The sequence below is a fragment of the Oryx dammah genome, unplaced genomic scaffold, assembly GCF_014754425.2.
Source record: "Oryx dammah isolate SB20612 unplaced genomic scaffold, SCBI_Odam_1.1 HiC_scaffold_15, whole genome shotgun sequence".
NCBI lineage: Eukaryota > Metazoa > Chordata > Mammalia > Artiodactyla > Bovidae > Oryx > Oryx dammah.
The window spans coordinates 41,698,239-41,710,459 of NW_024070199.1; the positions used below are offsets into that span (position 1 = coordinate 41,698,239).

The window sequence follows — 12,221 nt, forward strand, 5'->3', positions numbered from 1 at the left end:
AATCACTTGGTCCCCGCTTTACCAACCATCGAGAACTTTTTAGACGCTCCCTTGGCCAAGCGCCTGGCCGAGAATTGCGCTGTCACTTGCGACCAGCTCCCTGGGCCGTAGGATGAAAGGCGCAGGCCCGGGCAAGGCGGCGACTGGGGAAGACTGAACTGGAGGGGCGGGGGCGGCTTGGAGGAGGCGGAGGCCGGCGGTCAGCTCCGCTCCAATTTGTTTGCCATGTCCCGGCAGGCGAAAGACGACTTCCTGCGACACTACACAGTCTCCGACCCCAGGACCCACCCCAAGGGCTACACTGAATACAAAGTGACGGCGCAGGTAAGGTGGGGCCCAGCGGGAACTTTACCCTTTTAACAAGAGCGGGGCCGTGTTTTACTTTAAAGCAAGACGCTGCTGGAAGCTCCCATTTTAGAGGACAGAATGGATTTCCCCTTTAAGGGGGGGGGAGGTTAATCGGCCTTAGTTTACTTCTTTAGCCATCAAGGGGCGGGGCCACAGGGGGGGCGCTGCTCTTTTAAAAGGGCGTGCCGGCAGTTCCCAAACTGCGAGGTGTGTCCACGCCCAATGCATGGCAGCTTGGCGTCAGCCTGTGAATTTCTTTAAGTTAAGCTGAAAACTGGCTCATCCCAAATATTGATTAGGTCTCCAGTCTCTTGGAGTAAGTTTTGTCTGTTGGTTTGTTTGATATTTATATGAAAACTCTTTAAGGAGTTGAATTACTTTAAATTCTTTCAAAAAATTATGCCTGTGTATGACTAAAAATTCATACACTTCAAAAGAAATAAAAGAATAAGTCTCTTCACAGTCACAACAGGAAGTCAGTAGATAAAGACGAAAGTTGGTATATGAAGTAGTAATAACGTTATAAGTGTATAGAAGCAGAGGATATCATGAAAAGAATTAAAAATAGAAACAATATAATATTATCTGTAGAATGACATACAAGAACTAATTGGGGAAGATTTTTCACTGTAAATATTTTTCTATTTTTACAATTTTGATGTAGGCAACTATTAAATTGGTGCATTAATAACTTAAAGTAAAGCAGAAATGTAAAGATTCCGAAATGATTTAAATGCAGAATCCTAGATGTTTAAAATGGTCTTTCCTCAAATCTTTTGTGTCATTCCTGTATCTAAAAAATGCAAATATTAAAAAAAAATTACAAAATGAAAATAAAAAGATAATCCAAGACAAATGTCATATGGTATCACTTATATCTGGAATCTAAAAAAATTATACAAATCAACTTATTTTAAAATGAACAGACTCACAGACAATAAACTAATGGTTACCATAAGGGAAACGGGGGTGGGGAATAAAGTAGGAGTTTGGAATTAGCAGATACAAACTACTATATATAAAATAGATTAGGGCTTCCCTGGTGGTCTAGTGGTTAAGAATCTGCCTGCCAAAGCAGGGGACGAGTTTGATCCCTGGTCCGGGAACATGCCACATGCCGCAAAGCAGCTGCTAGTGCTCCACAACTACTGAGCCTGTGTGCCCTAGAGACCATGCTCTGCAATGAAAGAAGCCATCACAATAGGAAGCCTGCGCACCGCAACTAGAGAACTAGAAAGTCTGCTCCCAGCAATGAAGACCCAGCGAAACCAAAAATAAGTAAATAAATCTTAAAAAAAAAAAAAAAAAGGATGAGCAACAAGGCCCTACTGTATAGCACAGGGAACTATAGGCAATATCTTTCTTTTTTTTTTTGCCTCACCCCCAGGCATATGGTGTCTTAGATCCCTGACCAGGGGTCAAACCCATGCTCCTTGCAATAGAAGCCTGGCATCTTAACCACTGGACTGCCAGGAAAGTCCCTGTAGTTGATATCTTGTAATAAGAAGAAGTATTAGTCACTCAGTCGTGTCCGACGCTTTGTTACCCCATGAATTATAGCCCACCAAGCTCCCCTGTCCATGGAATTCTCCAGGCAAGAATACTGAAATGGGTTGCCATTTCATTCTCCAGAGATCTTCCCCAGCCAGGAATCAAGCCCAGGTCTCCTGCATTGCAGGCAGATTCTTTACGGTCTGAGCCACCAGGATCCCATCTTGTAATAAACTAATAATCTATAATGGAAAAGAATCTGAAAAAATATTATTTATGTATGTGTATATACCTGAATATTGTAAATCAGCTATCTCAGTTCAGTCAGACTCTTTGTGACCCCATGGACTGCAGCATGCCAGGCTTCCCTGTCCGTTACCAACTCCTGGAACCTACTCAAACTCATGTCCATTGAGTCGGTGATGCCATCCAACCATCTTATCCTCTGTTGTCCCCTTCTCCCACCTTCAATCTTTGCCAGCATCAGGTCTTTTCCAGTGAATAGGTTCTTCACATCAAGTGGCCAAAGTATCGGAGTCTCAGCTTCAGCATCAGTCCTTCCAGTGAATATTCAGGACTGATTTCCTTTAGGATTGACTGGTTGATCTCCTTGCAGTCCAAGGGACTCTCAAGAATCTTCTCCAATGCCACAGTTCAAAAATAAGTTCAAAATCAACTATAATTCAATAATAAGTAAGAGTTGAAAAAAGGAGAGTACCTGGGCATTGCTGGGCCATTTGCTGGGCATATGTGTAACTTTTCCTAGTAATTTCAGTTTTCCAAAGTAGTTGTACCATTTTATACTCTCATTCTCACCAACACTCAATATCATCAGCATCTTTAATTTTAGCCATTCTTGGTGGGTGTGTAGTATTTCACTGGGATATTAAAATTTGCATTTCTCTTAGGACTAATGAGCATATTTTCATGATCTTTTTGGCCAAACATCTTCTTTTGTGGGAGTTGCCCATTCAAATATTTTGTCCATTCTATAGAGTTGGTTTGTCTTTTTGATATTAATTTATAGAATGTTCCTTTTTTTATTTACTATTTTCTATACTTTGTTCCAATAATTCTTACATGAACTGCAAGATTTCCCCTTCTTGTTTGTTTGTTTGTTATGTTAATTTTATTGAAATATCGTTGATTTACAATGTTGTGTTAGTTTCAGGTGTAGAGCAGTGATTCAGCTATAAGACACATATATTCGTTCTTTTTTAGATTCTTTTCTCTTATCGTTTATCACAGAATATTGAGTAGAGTTCTCTGTGCTATACAGTATGTCCTTGTTGGTTATCTATCTTATATATAGTAGGCAACTCCCACAAAAGAAGATCTTTGAATGGCCAAAAAGATCATGAAAATAGGCTCATTAGTCCTAAGAGAAATGCAAATTTTAATATCCCAGTGAAATACTACACACCCACCAAGAATGGCTAAAATTAAAGATGCTGATGATATCGAGTGTTGGTGAGAATGAGAGTATAAAATGGTACAACTACTTTGGAAAACTGAAAATTACTAGGAAGTTACACATATGCCCATGTGTATGTTCATCCTAAGCTCCTGATTTATTCCCTTATTTCCCCTTGGGTAACCATAAGTTTGTTTTCCATATCTGTAAGTCTATTTCTGTTTTGTAAATAAGTTCATTTGCAGCTTTTAAAAAGATATTAGATTCCACATATGAGAGATGTCATATAATATTTGTCTTTCTCTGACTTACTTCACTTGGTATGATAATCTGTAGGGTCACCCGTGTTACTGAAAATGGCATTATTTCGTTCTTTTTTATAGCTGAGTAATATTCTGTGTATATATGTACCTATAGGGGTTCTTTCAGCTTCCCTGGTGACTTAGTAGTAAGGAATCCTGCCAATGCAGGAGATAGGGGTTCAGTCGCTGGGTTGGGAATATCCCTTGGGGAAGGAAATGGCAACCCACTACAGTATTCTTGCCTGGGAAATCCCATGGACAGAGAAGCCTGTGGGTTACAGTCCGTGGGGTTGCTAAGAGTCGGACACAACTGAGTGACTGTGCCACACGTGGGAGTTATTTATATATCCTGGAAAGGAGTCCTTTGGCAGGTATATATTCCTCAATGGTTTTTCAATATAGTTTCTTTTACCCAAAATATTTTAGTCAAGCCTGGTGTGAAAAGCAAAGACCAGGGTTTCAATGCTAGCAGTGCCCCCACAGGTCAGGAGCCCTCTCTAAGCCTCCATTTCCTCTTCTCGTAAATGGGCATGTGAATCATACGTGCCTCCCTGGGATGTAGAGTAATGAACTGGAGATGTTTGGAAACTGTCAGAGCTACTTCAAGCTGTGGGGTGTTATTTTTTTATTCTTATGAGCATGCCCTAGTGAAAATGGAGCCTTTTTTCCATGTCAGACACCAGTCTGCTCTTCACAACCCCAGGGAGGTTTCTTCCGTGTCCAGGAGTGTTCACTTCCGTGTCCAGCAGTGTTCACTTCCGTGTCCAGCAGGGTTCACCCACAGCGGCTTCCTCCTTGAACGGAGGGGTGGCTCCTGGGACAGAACCTCTTTCTTTAGGGAACTTGGAGGTCTTTGGTTTCAGAAAGAGATGCAGGGGCTTACCCTCTGAAGGGAGTGAGATAGAAGCTGGGTTGAGGATGGAGCCCTCTAGACGGGCCTGTAGGGCTCCTCCCATTTTGAGAGTCGCTGGGACCTGGGACCCTGTACTGGTGTACTTACGCTTGCACCTGGACAAACAGAATACAAAGAAACTGTAAGGGTAGGACTTCCCTGGTGGTCTAGTTGCTAAGACTCCACACTCCCAGTGCAGGGGGCCCAGGTTCGATCCCTGATCAGGGATTTAGGTCCCACATGCAGCAACTAAGAATCTGCATGCCACAACTAAAGGATTCCGTGTGCTGCAACGAAGGCCTGATGGAGCCAAGTAAACACACACGTAAACAGAAAAGTGTGTGTCAGCAGCTCAGTCGTGTCCAACTCTCTGCGTCCTCATGGACTGTAGGCTGCCAGGCTCCTCTGTCCATGGAATTCTCCAGGCAAGAATACTGGAGTGGATAGCCATTCCCTTCTCCACGGGATCCTCCCAAGCCAGGGACCAAACCCGGGTCTCCTGCATTGCAGGCGGATTCTTTCTTATCTGTGCCACCGGGGAAGCCCAAATAGATAGATAGATATTTTTAGAAAAGAAAGAAACTATAAGGAACTCAAAATAACTAAGTCACTTCAGTCGTGTCCGACTGTGTGACCCCATAGACAGCAGCCCACCAGGCTCCCCCGTCCCTGGGATTCTCCAGGCAAGAACACTGGAGTGGGTTGCCATTTCCTTCTCCTATGCATGAAAGTGAAAAGTGAAAGTGAAGTCGCTCAGTCGTGTCCGACTCTTCGCGACCCCATGGACTGCAGCCTACCAGGCTCCTCCAGGCTAAGTCTAGGCAATTGTGAACCATGAGATACAATAAGGCCACAAACCTACTGCCACTTCAGAGGTGCCTGGCGCAAAAGCAGGGTGCTGTGCATGGTCCCTGCACACTGCACCACCAAGGGGATGAGCTGATCACTCAAGCCACCCCTCGGGCCCAAACCATTTAAGGAACCAGCCCGCCCTCCTCGGAGAGAGTGAAGAAGGGTCCCTGTCCCTTGTTTTCCATCCCTTGTGCTGCCTCTGGGTCCCATTAAAGCCTTGCCTGAGTTTTCTCAGCCAGCCTCATCAGCTTCTGTTGATTAAAGAGTCCAAGGACCCAGGTCGGTAACAGTTTGACAGATGAAGAAACTAAGGTACATGGTACAAAAACGGCTCAAAGTTATTCTCAAGGCCTTAAACTAGGACCCCTTGATACCACTGGCTGAAGGGCTCTGCTCTTCTGAAGGGGGCTAGAAGGTAGCTGGGCCATCTTTTACAGGGGATGGATGTCGGTCTCACTGGATTTTGCCTTTTTTCCTCAGTTCATCTCAAAGAGGGACCCGGAGGATGTCAAAGAGGTGAGCCTCATAGGAGGAAGGCGACCATCTCCCAATTCCAGTTCCAAAACCGGTGAAGCGACGCTGGTAACTGCACAGGAGACCAGCCCCGCTCTCTCCCTGGCTCTGGGAGGAGGGGCTGCTGGGCCCTAACGCACACACTGCCTGGATCTGGGCTGGGGCTGGGGAAGGCCGCGTCCCACCACTGCTCAGCCCAGTCAAGTCATGTGTTCCGCTTAGGTGGTGGTCTGGAAGCGGTACAGTGACTTCCGAAAGCTGCATGGAGACCTGGCCTACACCCACCGCAACCTCTTCCGCCGCCTTGAGGAGTTCCCAGCCTTCCCCCGCGCCCAGGTGTTTGGTGAGTCTTGATTCAGGCATTCAGGCCAAAGATAGAGGGAGCCCTGGGCAAAGGGGACACTTGCTGCTGAGGGATGGATGGAGGGGGTCTGAAACTCCTGGCAAAGATGTGTTTCAGACCACTGGAAGGGCCCTTGTGTGTGTGTTTGCTAAGCCACTTCAGTTGTATCCGACTCTTTGCGACCTCATAGACTGCAGCCCGCCAGGCTCCTGTCCATGGGATTCTCCAGGCAAGAATACTGGAGTGGGTTGCCATGCCCTCCTCCAGGGGACCTTCCTGACCCAGGGATCGTTAAAGACGATCTCATTTTACACATGGGGAAATGGCCCTGCCCTTGTGTGTCGAGCCCTTTAATATTAATTCCTGTCCTCATTAGCCCCATTTTCAAGATGAGGAAACTGAGGCTCAGGGTGAAGGAGCTTGAGCCAGAACTCCAAGCCACAACCTGGTGTTTGTTCTAGACCTGCACTTGGCCAGAAAGAGGAGCCATGAACCACCTATGGCTGAGGAGCACCAGAAATGTGGCTAGTCTGGACTGAGATGTGTTTATGGGTCAAATACACTGAAAAAACAACACAAACTATCTCAATAGTTGATATATTGATTATATGTTCAAATGAGACTATTTTGGATATACTGGGTTAAACAGAATATATAATTAAAATTTAATCCATTTCTTTTCATTTTTTTAAAAATGTGGCTCCTAGAAAATTGTAAATTACATATGAGGCTCATATTATATTTCTCCCAGACAGGGCTGGTCTGTTACTTGTGTCTCTGGACTCACAGGAGATGTTCTTGTGTAGCAAGGTGAAAAGTCCTCGCTAGCAAATTACGCCAGGCAGTGGGGTAACTCCCTCGGGCAGCACGATAACTAGCCCAGAGTTAAATAACTCTACATGATGCCTGGAACCAAACAGAGAAGCTGTAAACATGGGGCCACTTTCTGTGTGATCTTGGGCAAGTCACTTCCCCGCTCTGTGTCTTACTTTCCTCCCTAATACATCAAAACCATCTGAAATTATTTGTTTCTTGTTGGTTGCCTGCTTCCCCCTGTCTGGGATGTAATAACCATGAGGGCAGAGACCTCGCTTCACTCTCATTCGCCTCCTGAACCAACCAATTAGTAGGTGCTCAATAGTCATCCAGTAAATGGATGAATAGGGAGATAGGTCCCTCCTTGCAAGACCCTCACCCCAGGCAGAGTCAAGGAACATTTCTGGGAGAATGGGGTCGGGGCCAGTGGGCTGCTCAGATCCTCTCAGGCAGGACCAGGAAAAGTGGCCTGGAGGCCAGAAGTCCCCGTGGGTCACTGTTGTCTCCTTGTCCCTTGTCCTGGCGGGTGCAGGCCGGTTTGAAGCCTCGGTGATTGAGGAGCGGCGAAAGGGGGCCGAGGACTTGCTTCGCTTCACTGTGCACATCCCCGCGCTTAACAACAGCCCCCAACTCAAGGAGTTCTTCCGGGTATGTGCGCCTGCTCTTCCCCAGTCCTCAGCGCCTGGGGAGCCTACCTGCCCACAGGCTGTCCCCTGTGACTACCCCGGCTGGTCTTTCTCTTGTGCAGGGTGGGGAGATGACACGGCCCTCCGAGGTGTCCAGAGACCTGCACATCCTGCCCCCGCCTCTGATTCCCACACCGCTGCCCGACGAGCCCCGGGCCCAGCCTCATGAGACTTGGTTGCCCCAGCCGCTTCCTGCAGAGAGAAGGGGCCTTGAGGAGTTGGAGGTGCCAGGTATGTGGGGCGGGAGAGCGAGCCAGGGCTGGAGGGTCCAGAGCCTGTCTGTATGGGGAGTGGGAACCACTCCCTCCTCAGTGAAAAGCCTTTCCTGACTCCTCTACCACTATCCTGCTGAGGAACTCTGCCCAGGTCATTTTCCTTCTCAGGGCTATAGTTTGTTAATCTGTAAAATGGGCACAAACTTTAAGAATGGAATTGTCTATGCTGTGGTTGCTACAAGGCTTCAGTGAGCAGGTAACAACATTTTGAAAGCTGGGAAATAATAATAAAAGCAGGCATGAATGTCCCCACTGATCTATTCCTCAGCGGACCCGCCACCATCCAGCCCTGCTCAGGAGGCCTTGGATCTCCTCTTTAACTGTGGGAGCATCGAGGAGGCATCCAGTTCCTCTGCCCAAGGCCCCCTCACCGAGGCTGAGCTTGCCCTGTTCGACCCCTTCTCTAAGGAAGGTAACAAGTTGGGATGAGTTGGGTGGGGGTAGGGTGAGGGGGGTGGAGCTGGGCAGAAGGTCCTTACGGTAGGGAGGCATAGCCACCAGCTGCACCTTGCCTGTGTAAATCAGAGAAAGGTGCCCCCTCTGGGCAAAAGGTGGCTTTGATGAGAATTAGAAGCAGTGCCCCTTCCCAAGGAAGGTGTTGGAGAAGACTCTTGAGAGTCCCTTGGACTGCAAGGAGATCAAACCAGTCAGTCCTCAAGGGAATCAGTCCTGAATATTCACTGGAAGGACTGATGCTGAGGCTGAAGCTCCAGTGCTTTGGCCACCTGATGCAAAGAACCGATTTATTTGAAAAGACCCTGATGCTGGGAAAGACTGAAGGCAGGAGGAAAAGGGGATGACAGAGGATGAGATGATTGGATGGCATCACCGACGCAATGGACATGAGTTTGAGTAGGCTCCGGGAGTTGTTGATAGACAGGGAAGCCTGGTGTGATGCAGTCCATGGGGTCACAAAGAGTCAGACATGACTGAGCAGCTGAACTGAACTGAACTGAACTGCCCCTTCCCAGGTGCTGTTGCTGCCCTGGCCAGCTGGGTACTCCAGCACAGTGAGCACCTGTAGAGGAAGTGAGCCGCTTCCCACCATGGATCCTCTCCCTGAGAATGCTTTGGAACCAGCAGGGGGTCACACTGCCCTGGGAGGGTCTGACTTCTTTCGCTCGAAGCTCAAGGTGGAGGTTTCCTGGCTGGCTCAGGGTCTGGCTGTAGATCCTGAAGGCTATAGATCCTGTCAGTAAAGGGCAGTCCTGCTCCAATGACAGCAGAGGAAGCCCCTGGGGCAGCATGTGAGGACACCAGACGTGAAAGGGCTCCCCATGGAGGCCCTGGTCCTGAGCTCCTTGTCAGATCAGGAGCTTGACAGTCTCCAACTCTGAGACTCGGGATCTTTTCATTTTAAAATTCTCTGAGTTTATGCTGTTACTGCAGCTAGGGTGTTGAAGTGGTCGGTTGCACTTCGAGTCATCATGACACAGTTTCATTTTGGCTTCCTCAGCTGTTTTTTTCAGCCTGTTTTCTTGGCTTCCCTTCTTTGCCCTTTGGTGACCTCTTGGGCAGGCCCTTAGCTTTCTGATTGTTTCAGGCACTTGAGTTCTCTCACTCTGAGGTCCGATCCAAATCAGGACCTCAGTCTTGCATTCAGTTTTCAGCCTTACCCTACACTCCCCGCCCCCGCAGCTCTGGCCTGATTGGTGGCTGGGCCCCTGGCCATGGTAACCAGGGTGTGAGGAATGTCCTTTGGAAGAGAAAGGCAGGGGTGATGTCACCGTGGCTGATGAACCCGGCTACAGAGAGGCAGGATTCAGGCACTCTGCCTGGCCCCAGCCAAGCCTCCTGGGGGTGCCCAGTACCCAGGTACTTGGGCAAGAGCCTGGCAAGACTCTTCAAAGGCAGGTCCCATAAGATGTTCCCTTGACCCATGGAAAAACTCCTAAATTCTAGCCCCTACCAAGCTGGAAGGGCACTTTGCTCAGATGCTGCCTCCTGTCCTTGCCCCACTTTGTGGGTTCGTCCAGCCAACCTTTTACCATCAGAATTCTCCAGGTGAGGGCTGGCATTCATCTCTCTCTCTCTTCATCACATACACCAGGCTCTTGAACTCAAGTCCTAGGGTGTCCCAAGATCTCTTCTGTCTTCTGCTTCATGAGCAACACAGGAAGGGCTGTAGTCCAACTGGAAAGTGAAATGTCACCTTACCTTCCTATAAGGCCCCTGGTCTCCACATGGGGTCCCTCTGGTGGGGCTCTAGGGAGGCCCACCCTTCCCTCTCCAGGCCAGTGGTGTGCAGTGGGGGTTCCTAGTCCTGCACCTTCCCTTTAAAGGCCTTTTCATCCAAGGTTCACCAGATCGCTAGCCTTCTATTGTGGAATCTACAGAGGGAATCTTTGACCATCTCCTTGCCAGTCCTAGAGGATATATGAGCCCTTCTCTCTGGAATGTGTGAATACCTTCCACCCACTTCTTCCCATCTGGGGCCTCAGCTCATATTGAAAGACTTGAAAAAGCCTGGAGGTTCTCTGGATCCATTATTCTAAGATTCCAAAGCTTGGAGCATTTCTACCCTTGACCTGGCATGCTTGGCCTAGCATCCTTCAGTTAAACTTTGTGGAGGAAATTCTTGGATTTGTTGTAGTCAGGAGGGAAGTAGAACCAGTGACCTGTAGCTTGCAAATTAATGTTAATGATGACTCAGTGGTAAAATGTTAATAGTGACTCATCTGCAATGCAGGCGACAGAGGACACCGGGATAGGATCCCTGGGTCGGGAAGATCCCCTGGAGTAGGAAATGGCAACCCACTTCAGTATTCTTGCCTGGAAAATCCCATGGACAGAGGAGCCTGGCAAGCTATAGTCCATGGGGTCTCAAAAGAGACACAACTGAAAATGCACACACACAAAGAAAGAATTAGGTTATGTTGTACACCTGAAATTTATATAAGATTGTAAATCAACTATATCTCACTATAAACAAAGAATTAGGGAAGTAAGACTATTTTTACAAAAGCACACAAACTCCACCAACCAAATAGATCATGGCTAGTGTGCTATGCACAAGTGGCTTTTGGATTGCTCAGGCACTGAGAAACCCAGGACAGGTTGGTGGGCCAGAGAGGTCTGGGGTTGGGCAGCAGACCCAGGGAAAAAGAGGGCCAGTCTGACCTGAGTCCTCCATATCTGATTACAGAAGGTGCAGGACCCAGTCCTACCCACATAGGGGAGCTGGCAGCATTGGAGGCAGAATCTGGAAGGCCGGACCAGGAACCCTGGGAGCCAGGCGGACAAGCAGAGGAGGACGACAAGGGAGGAGAGCCTGCCCCTGCCTATCTGAGCCAAGCCACAGAACTCATCACCCAGGCCCTACGGGACGAGAAGGCAGGCGCCTACCCTGCTGCTTTGCAGGGCTACCGGGACGGCGTGCACATCCTGCTCCAGGGAGTTTCTGGTGAGCAAGACTGGAGGCTGGAGGGTCAGGCCTGGGATCCTGGATGGTACAGTGAAGGGAAAGAAAAGTGAAAAACAAGGATCAGAATTGCTCCTCACTGACCAATTGTGTAACCTTGGGCTGCTGCTTTATCTCCTGTGGCCTCGGTTTTCTTATTTGAAAAATGGGGAGCATATATCTGACTCCCGAGGAACAGGGAAAGACGTGGGGATGCTCTGTGGACAGTAAGGAGCCAGACCAGGGGTTCTGAATCCAGGTACCCGCTGAGCCATTCTGTCTTCTCAGGCGACCCATCACCTGCCCGCCGAGAGGGTGTGAAGAAGAAGGCGGCCGAGTACCTGAAGCGGGCAGAGGAGATCCTGCACCTGCAACTGTCCTAACTCCCACCCCGAGATGGGAGTGGACCCGTTCCCAGGACTCTGGCTCCAGCACTGCCAGCCACCCTCTTCTCTCCCTGGTGCCTGATCTCCTGGTCCTGTAACTGGCCATTTCTATATGTAACTGGACCAGGAATGAGAAAAATAATGATTTCTCAGCTCCCTGACCACACCTGCCCCCTTGGAATCAGGGACTCACATATCTGATCCTGCCTGTCTCTGTCTTGATATGGGAGGCTGCAGTTCTGGTCCATAAGCCATCTGTTTATCCATCTAGAACTGGGGTCTGCAAACTACCGCCCACAGTCGGATATGCCCCACTGCCTTTTTTTGTAAGGCGCATGAACTAGAAGAGTTTTTACTTTTTTTTAATAGGTGAAAAAATACAAAATAATATTCTGTGACAGGTGAAAATTATAATGAAACTTAAGTATCTAAAAAATAAAAGTTTATTGGAACCCAACCAGGCTTTTTCATTTAGTGTTGTGTCGACCGTTGCTTTCTCACTA

General features: G+C 48.1%; 1 protein-coding gene across 1 annotated transcript; it reads left to right on the plus strand.

The window, feature by feature from the left end:
* Positions 1–113: 113 nt before the first annotated feature.
* On the plus strand, positions 114–12,171 carry SNX15 (sorting nexin 15). Its single transcript, XM_040256274.1, has 8 exons — positions 114–324; positions 5,780–5,815; positions 6,035–6,155; positions 7,504–7,619; positions 7,720–7,888; positions 8,201–8,344; positions 11,078–11,335; positions 11,621–12,171. The coding sequence occupies exons 1-8, from the start codon at positions 226–228 to the stop codon at positions 11,713–11,715; spliced, it is 1,038 nt and encodes a 345-aa protein (XP_040112208.1). The 5' UTR covers positions 114–225; the 3' UTR covers positions 11,716–12,171.
* Positions 12,172–12,221: the final 50 nt, after the last annotated feature.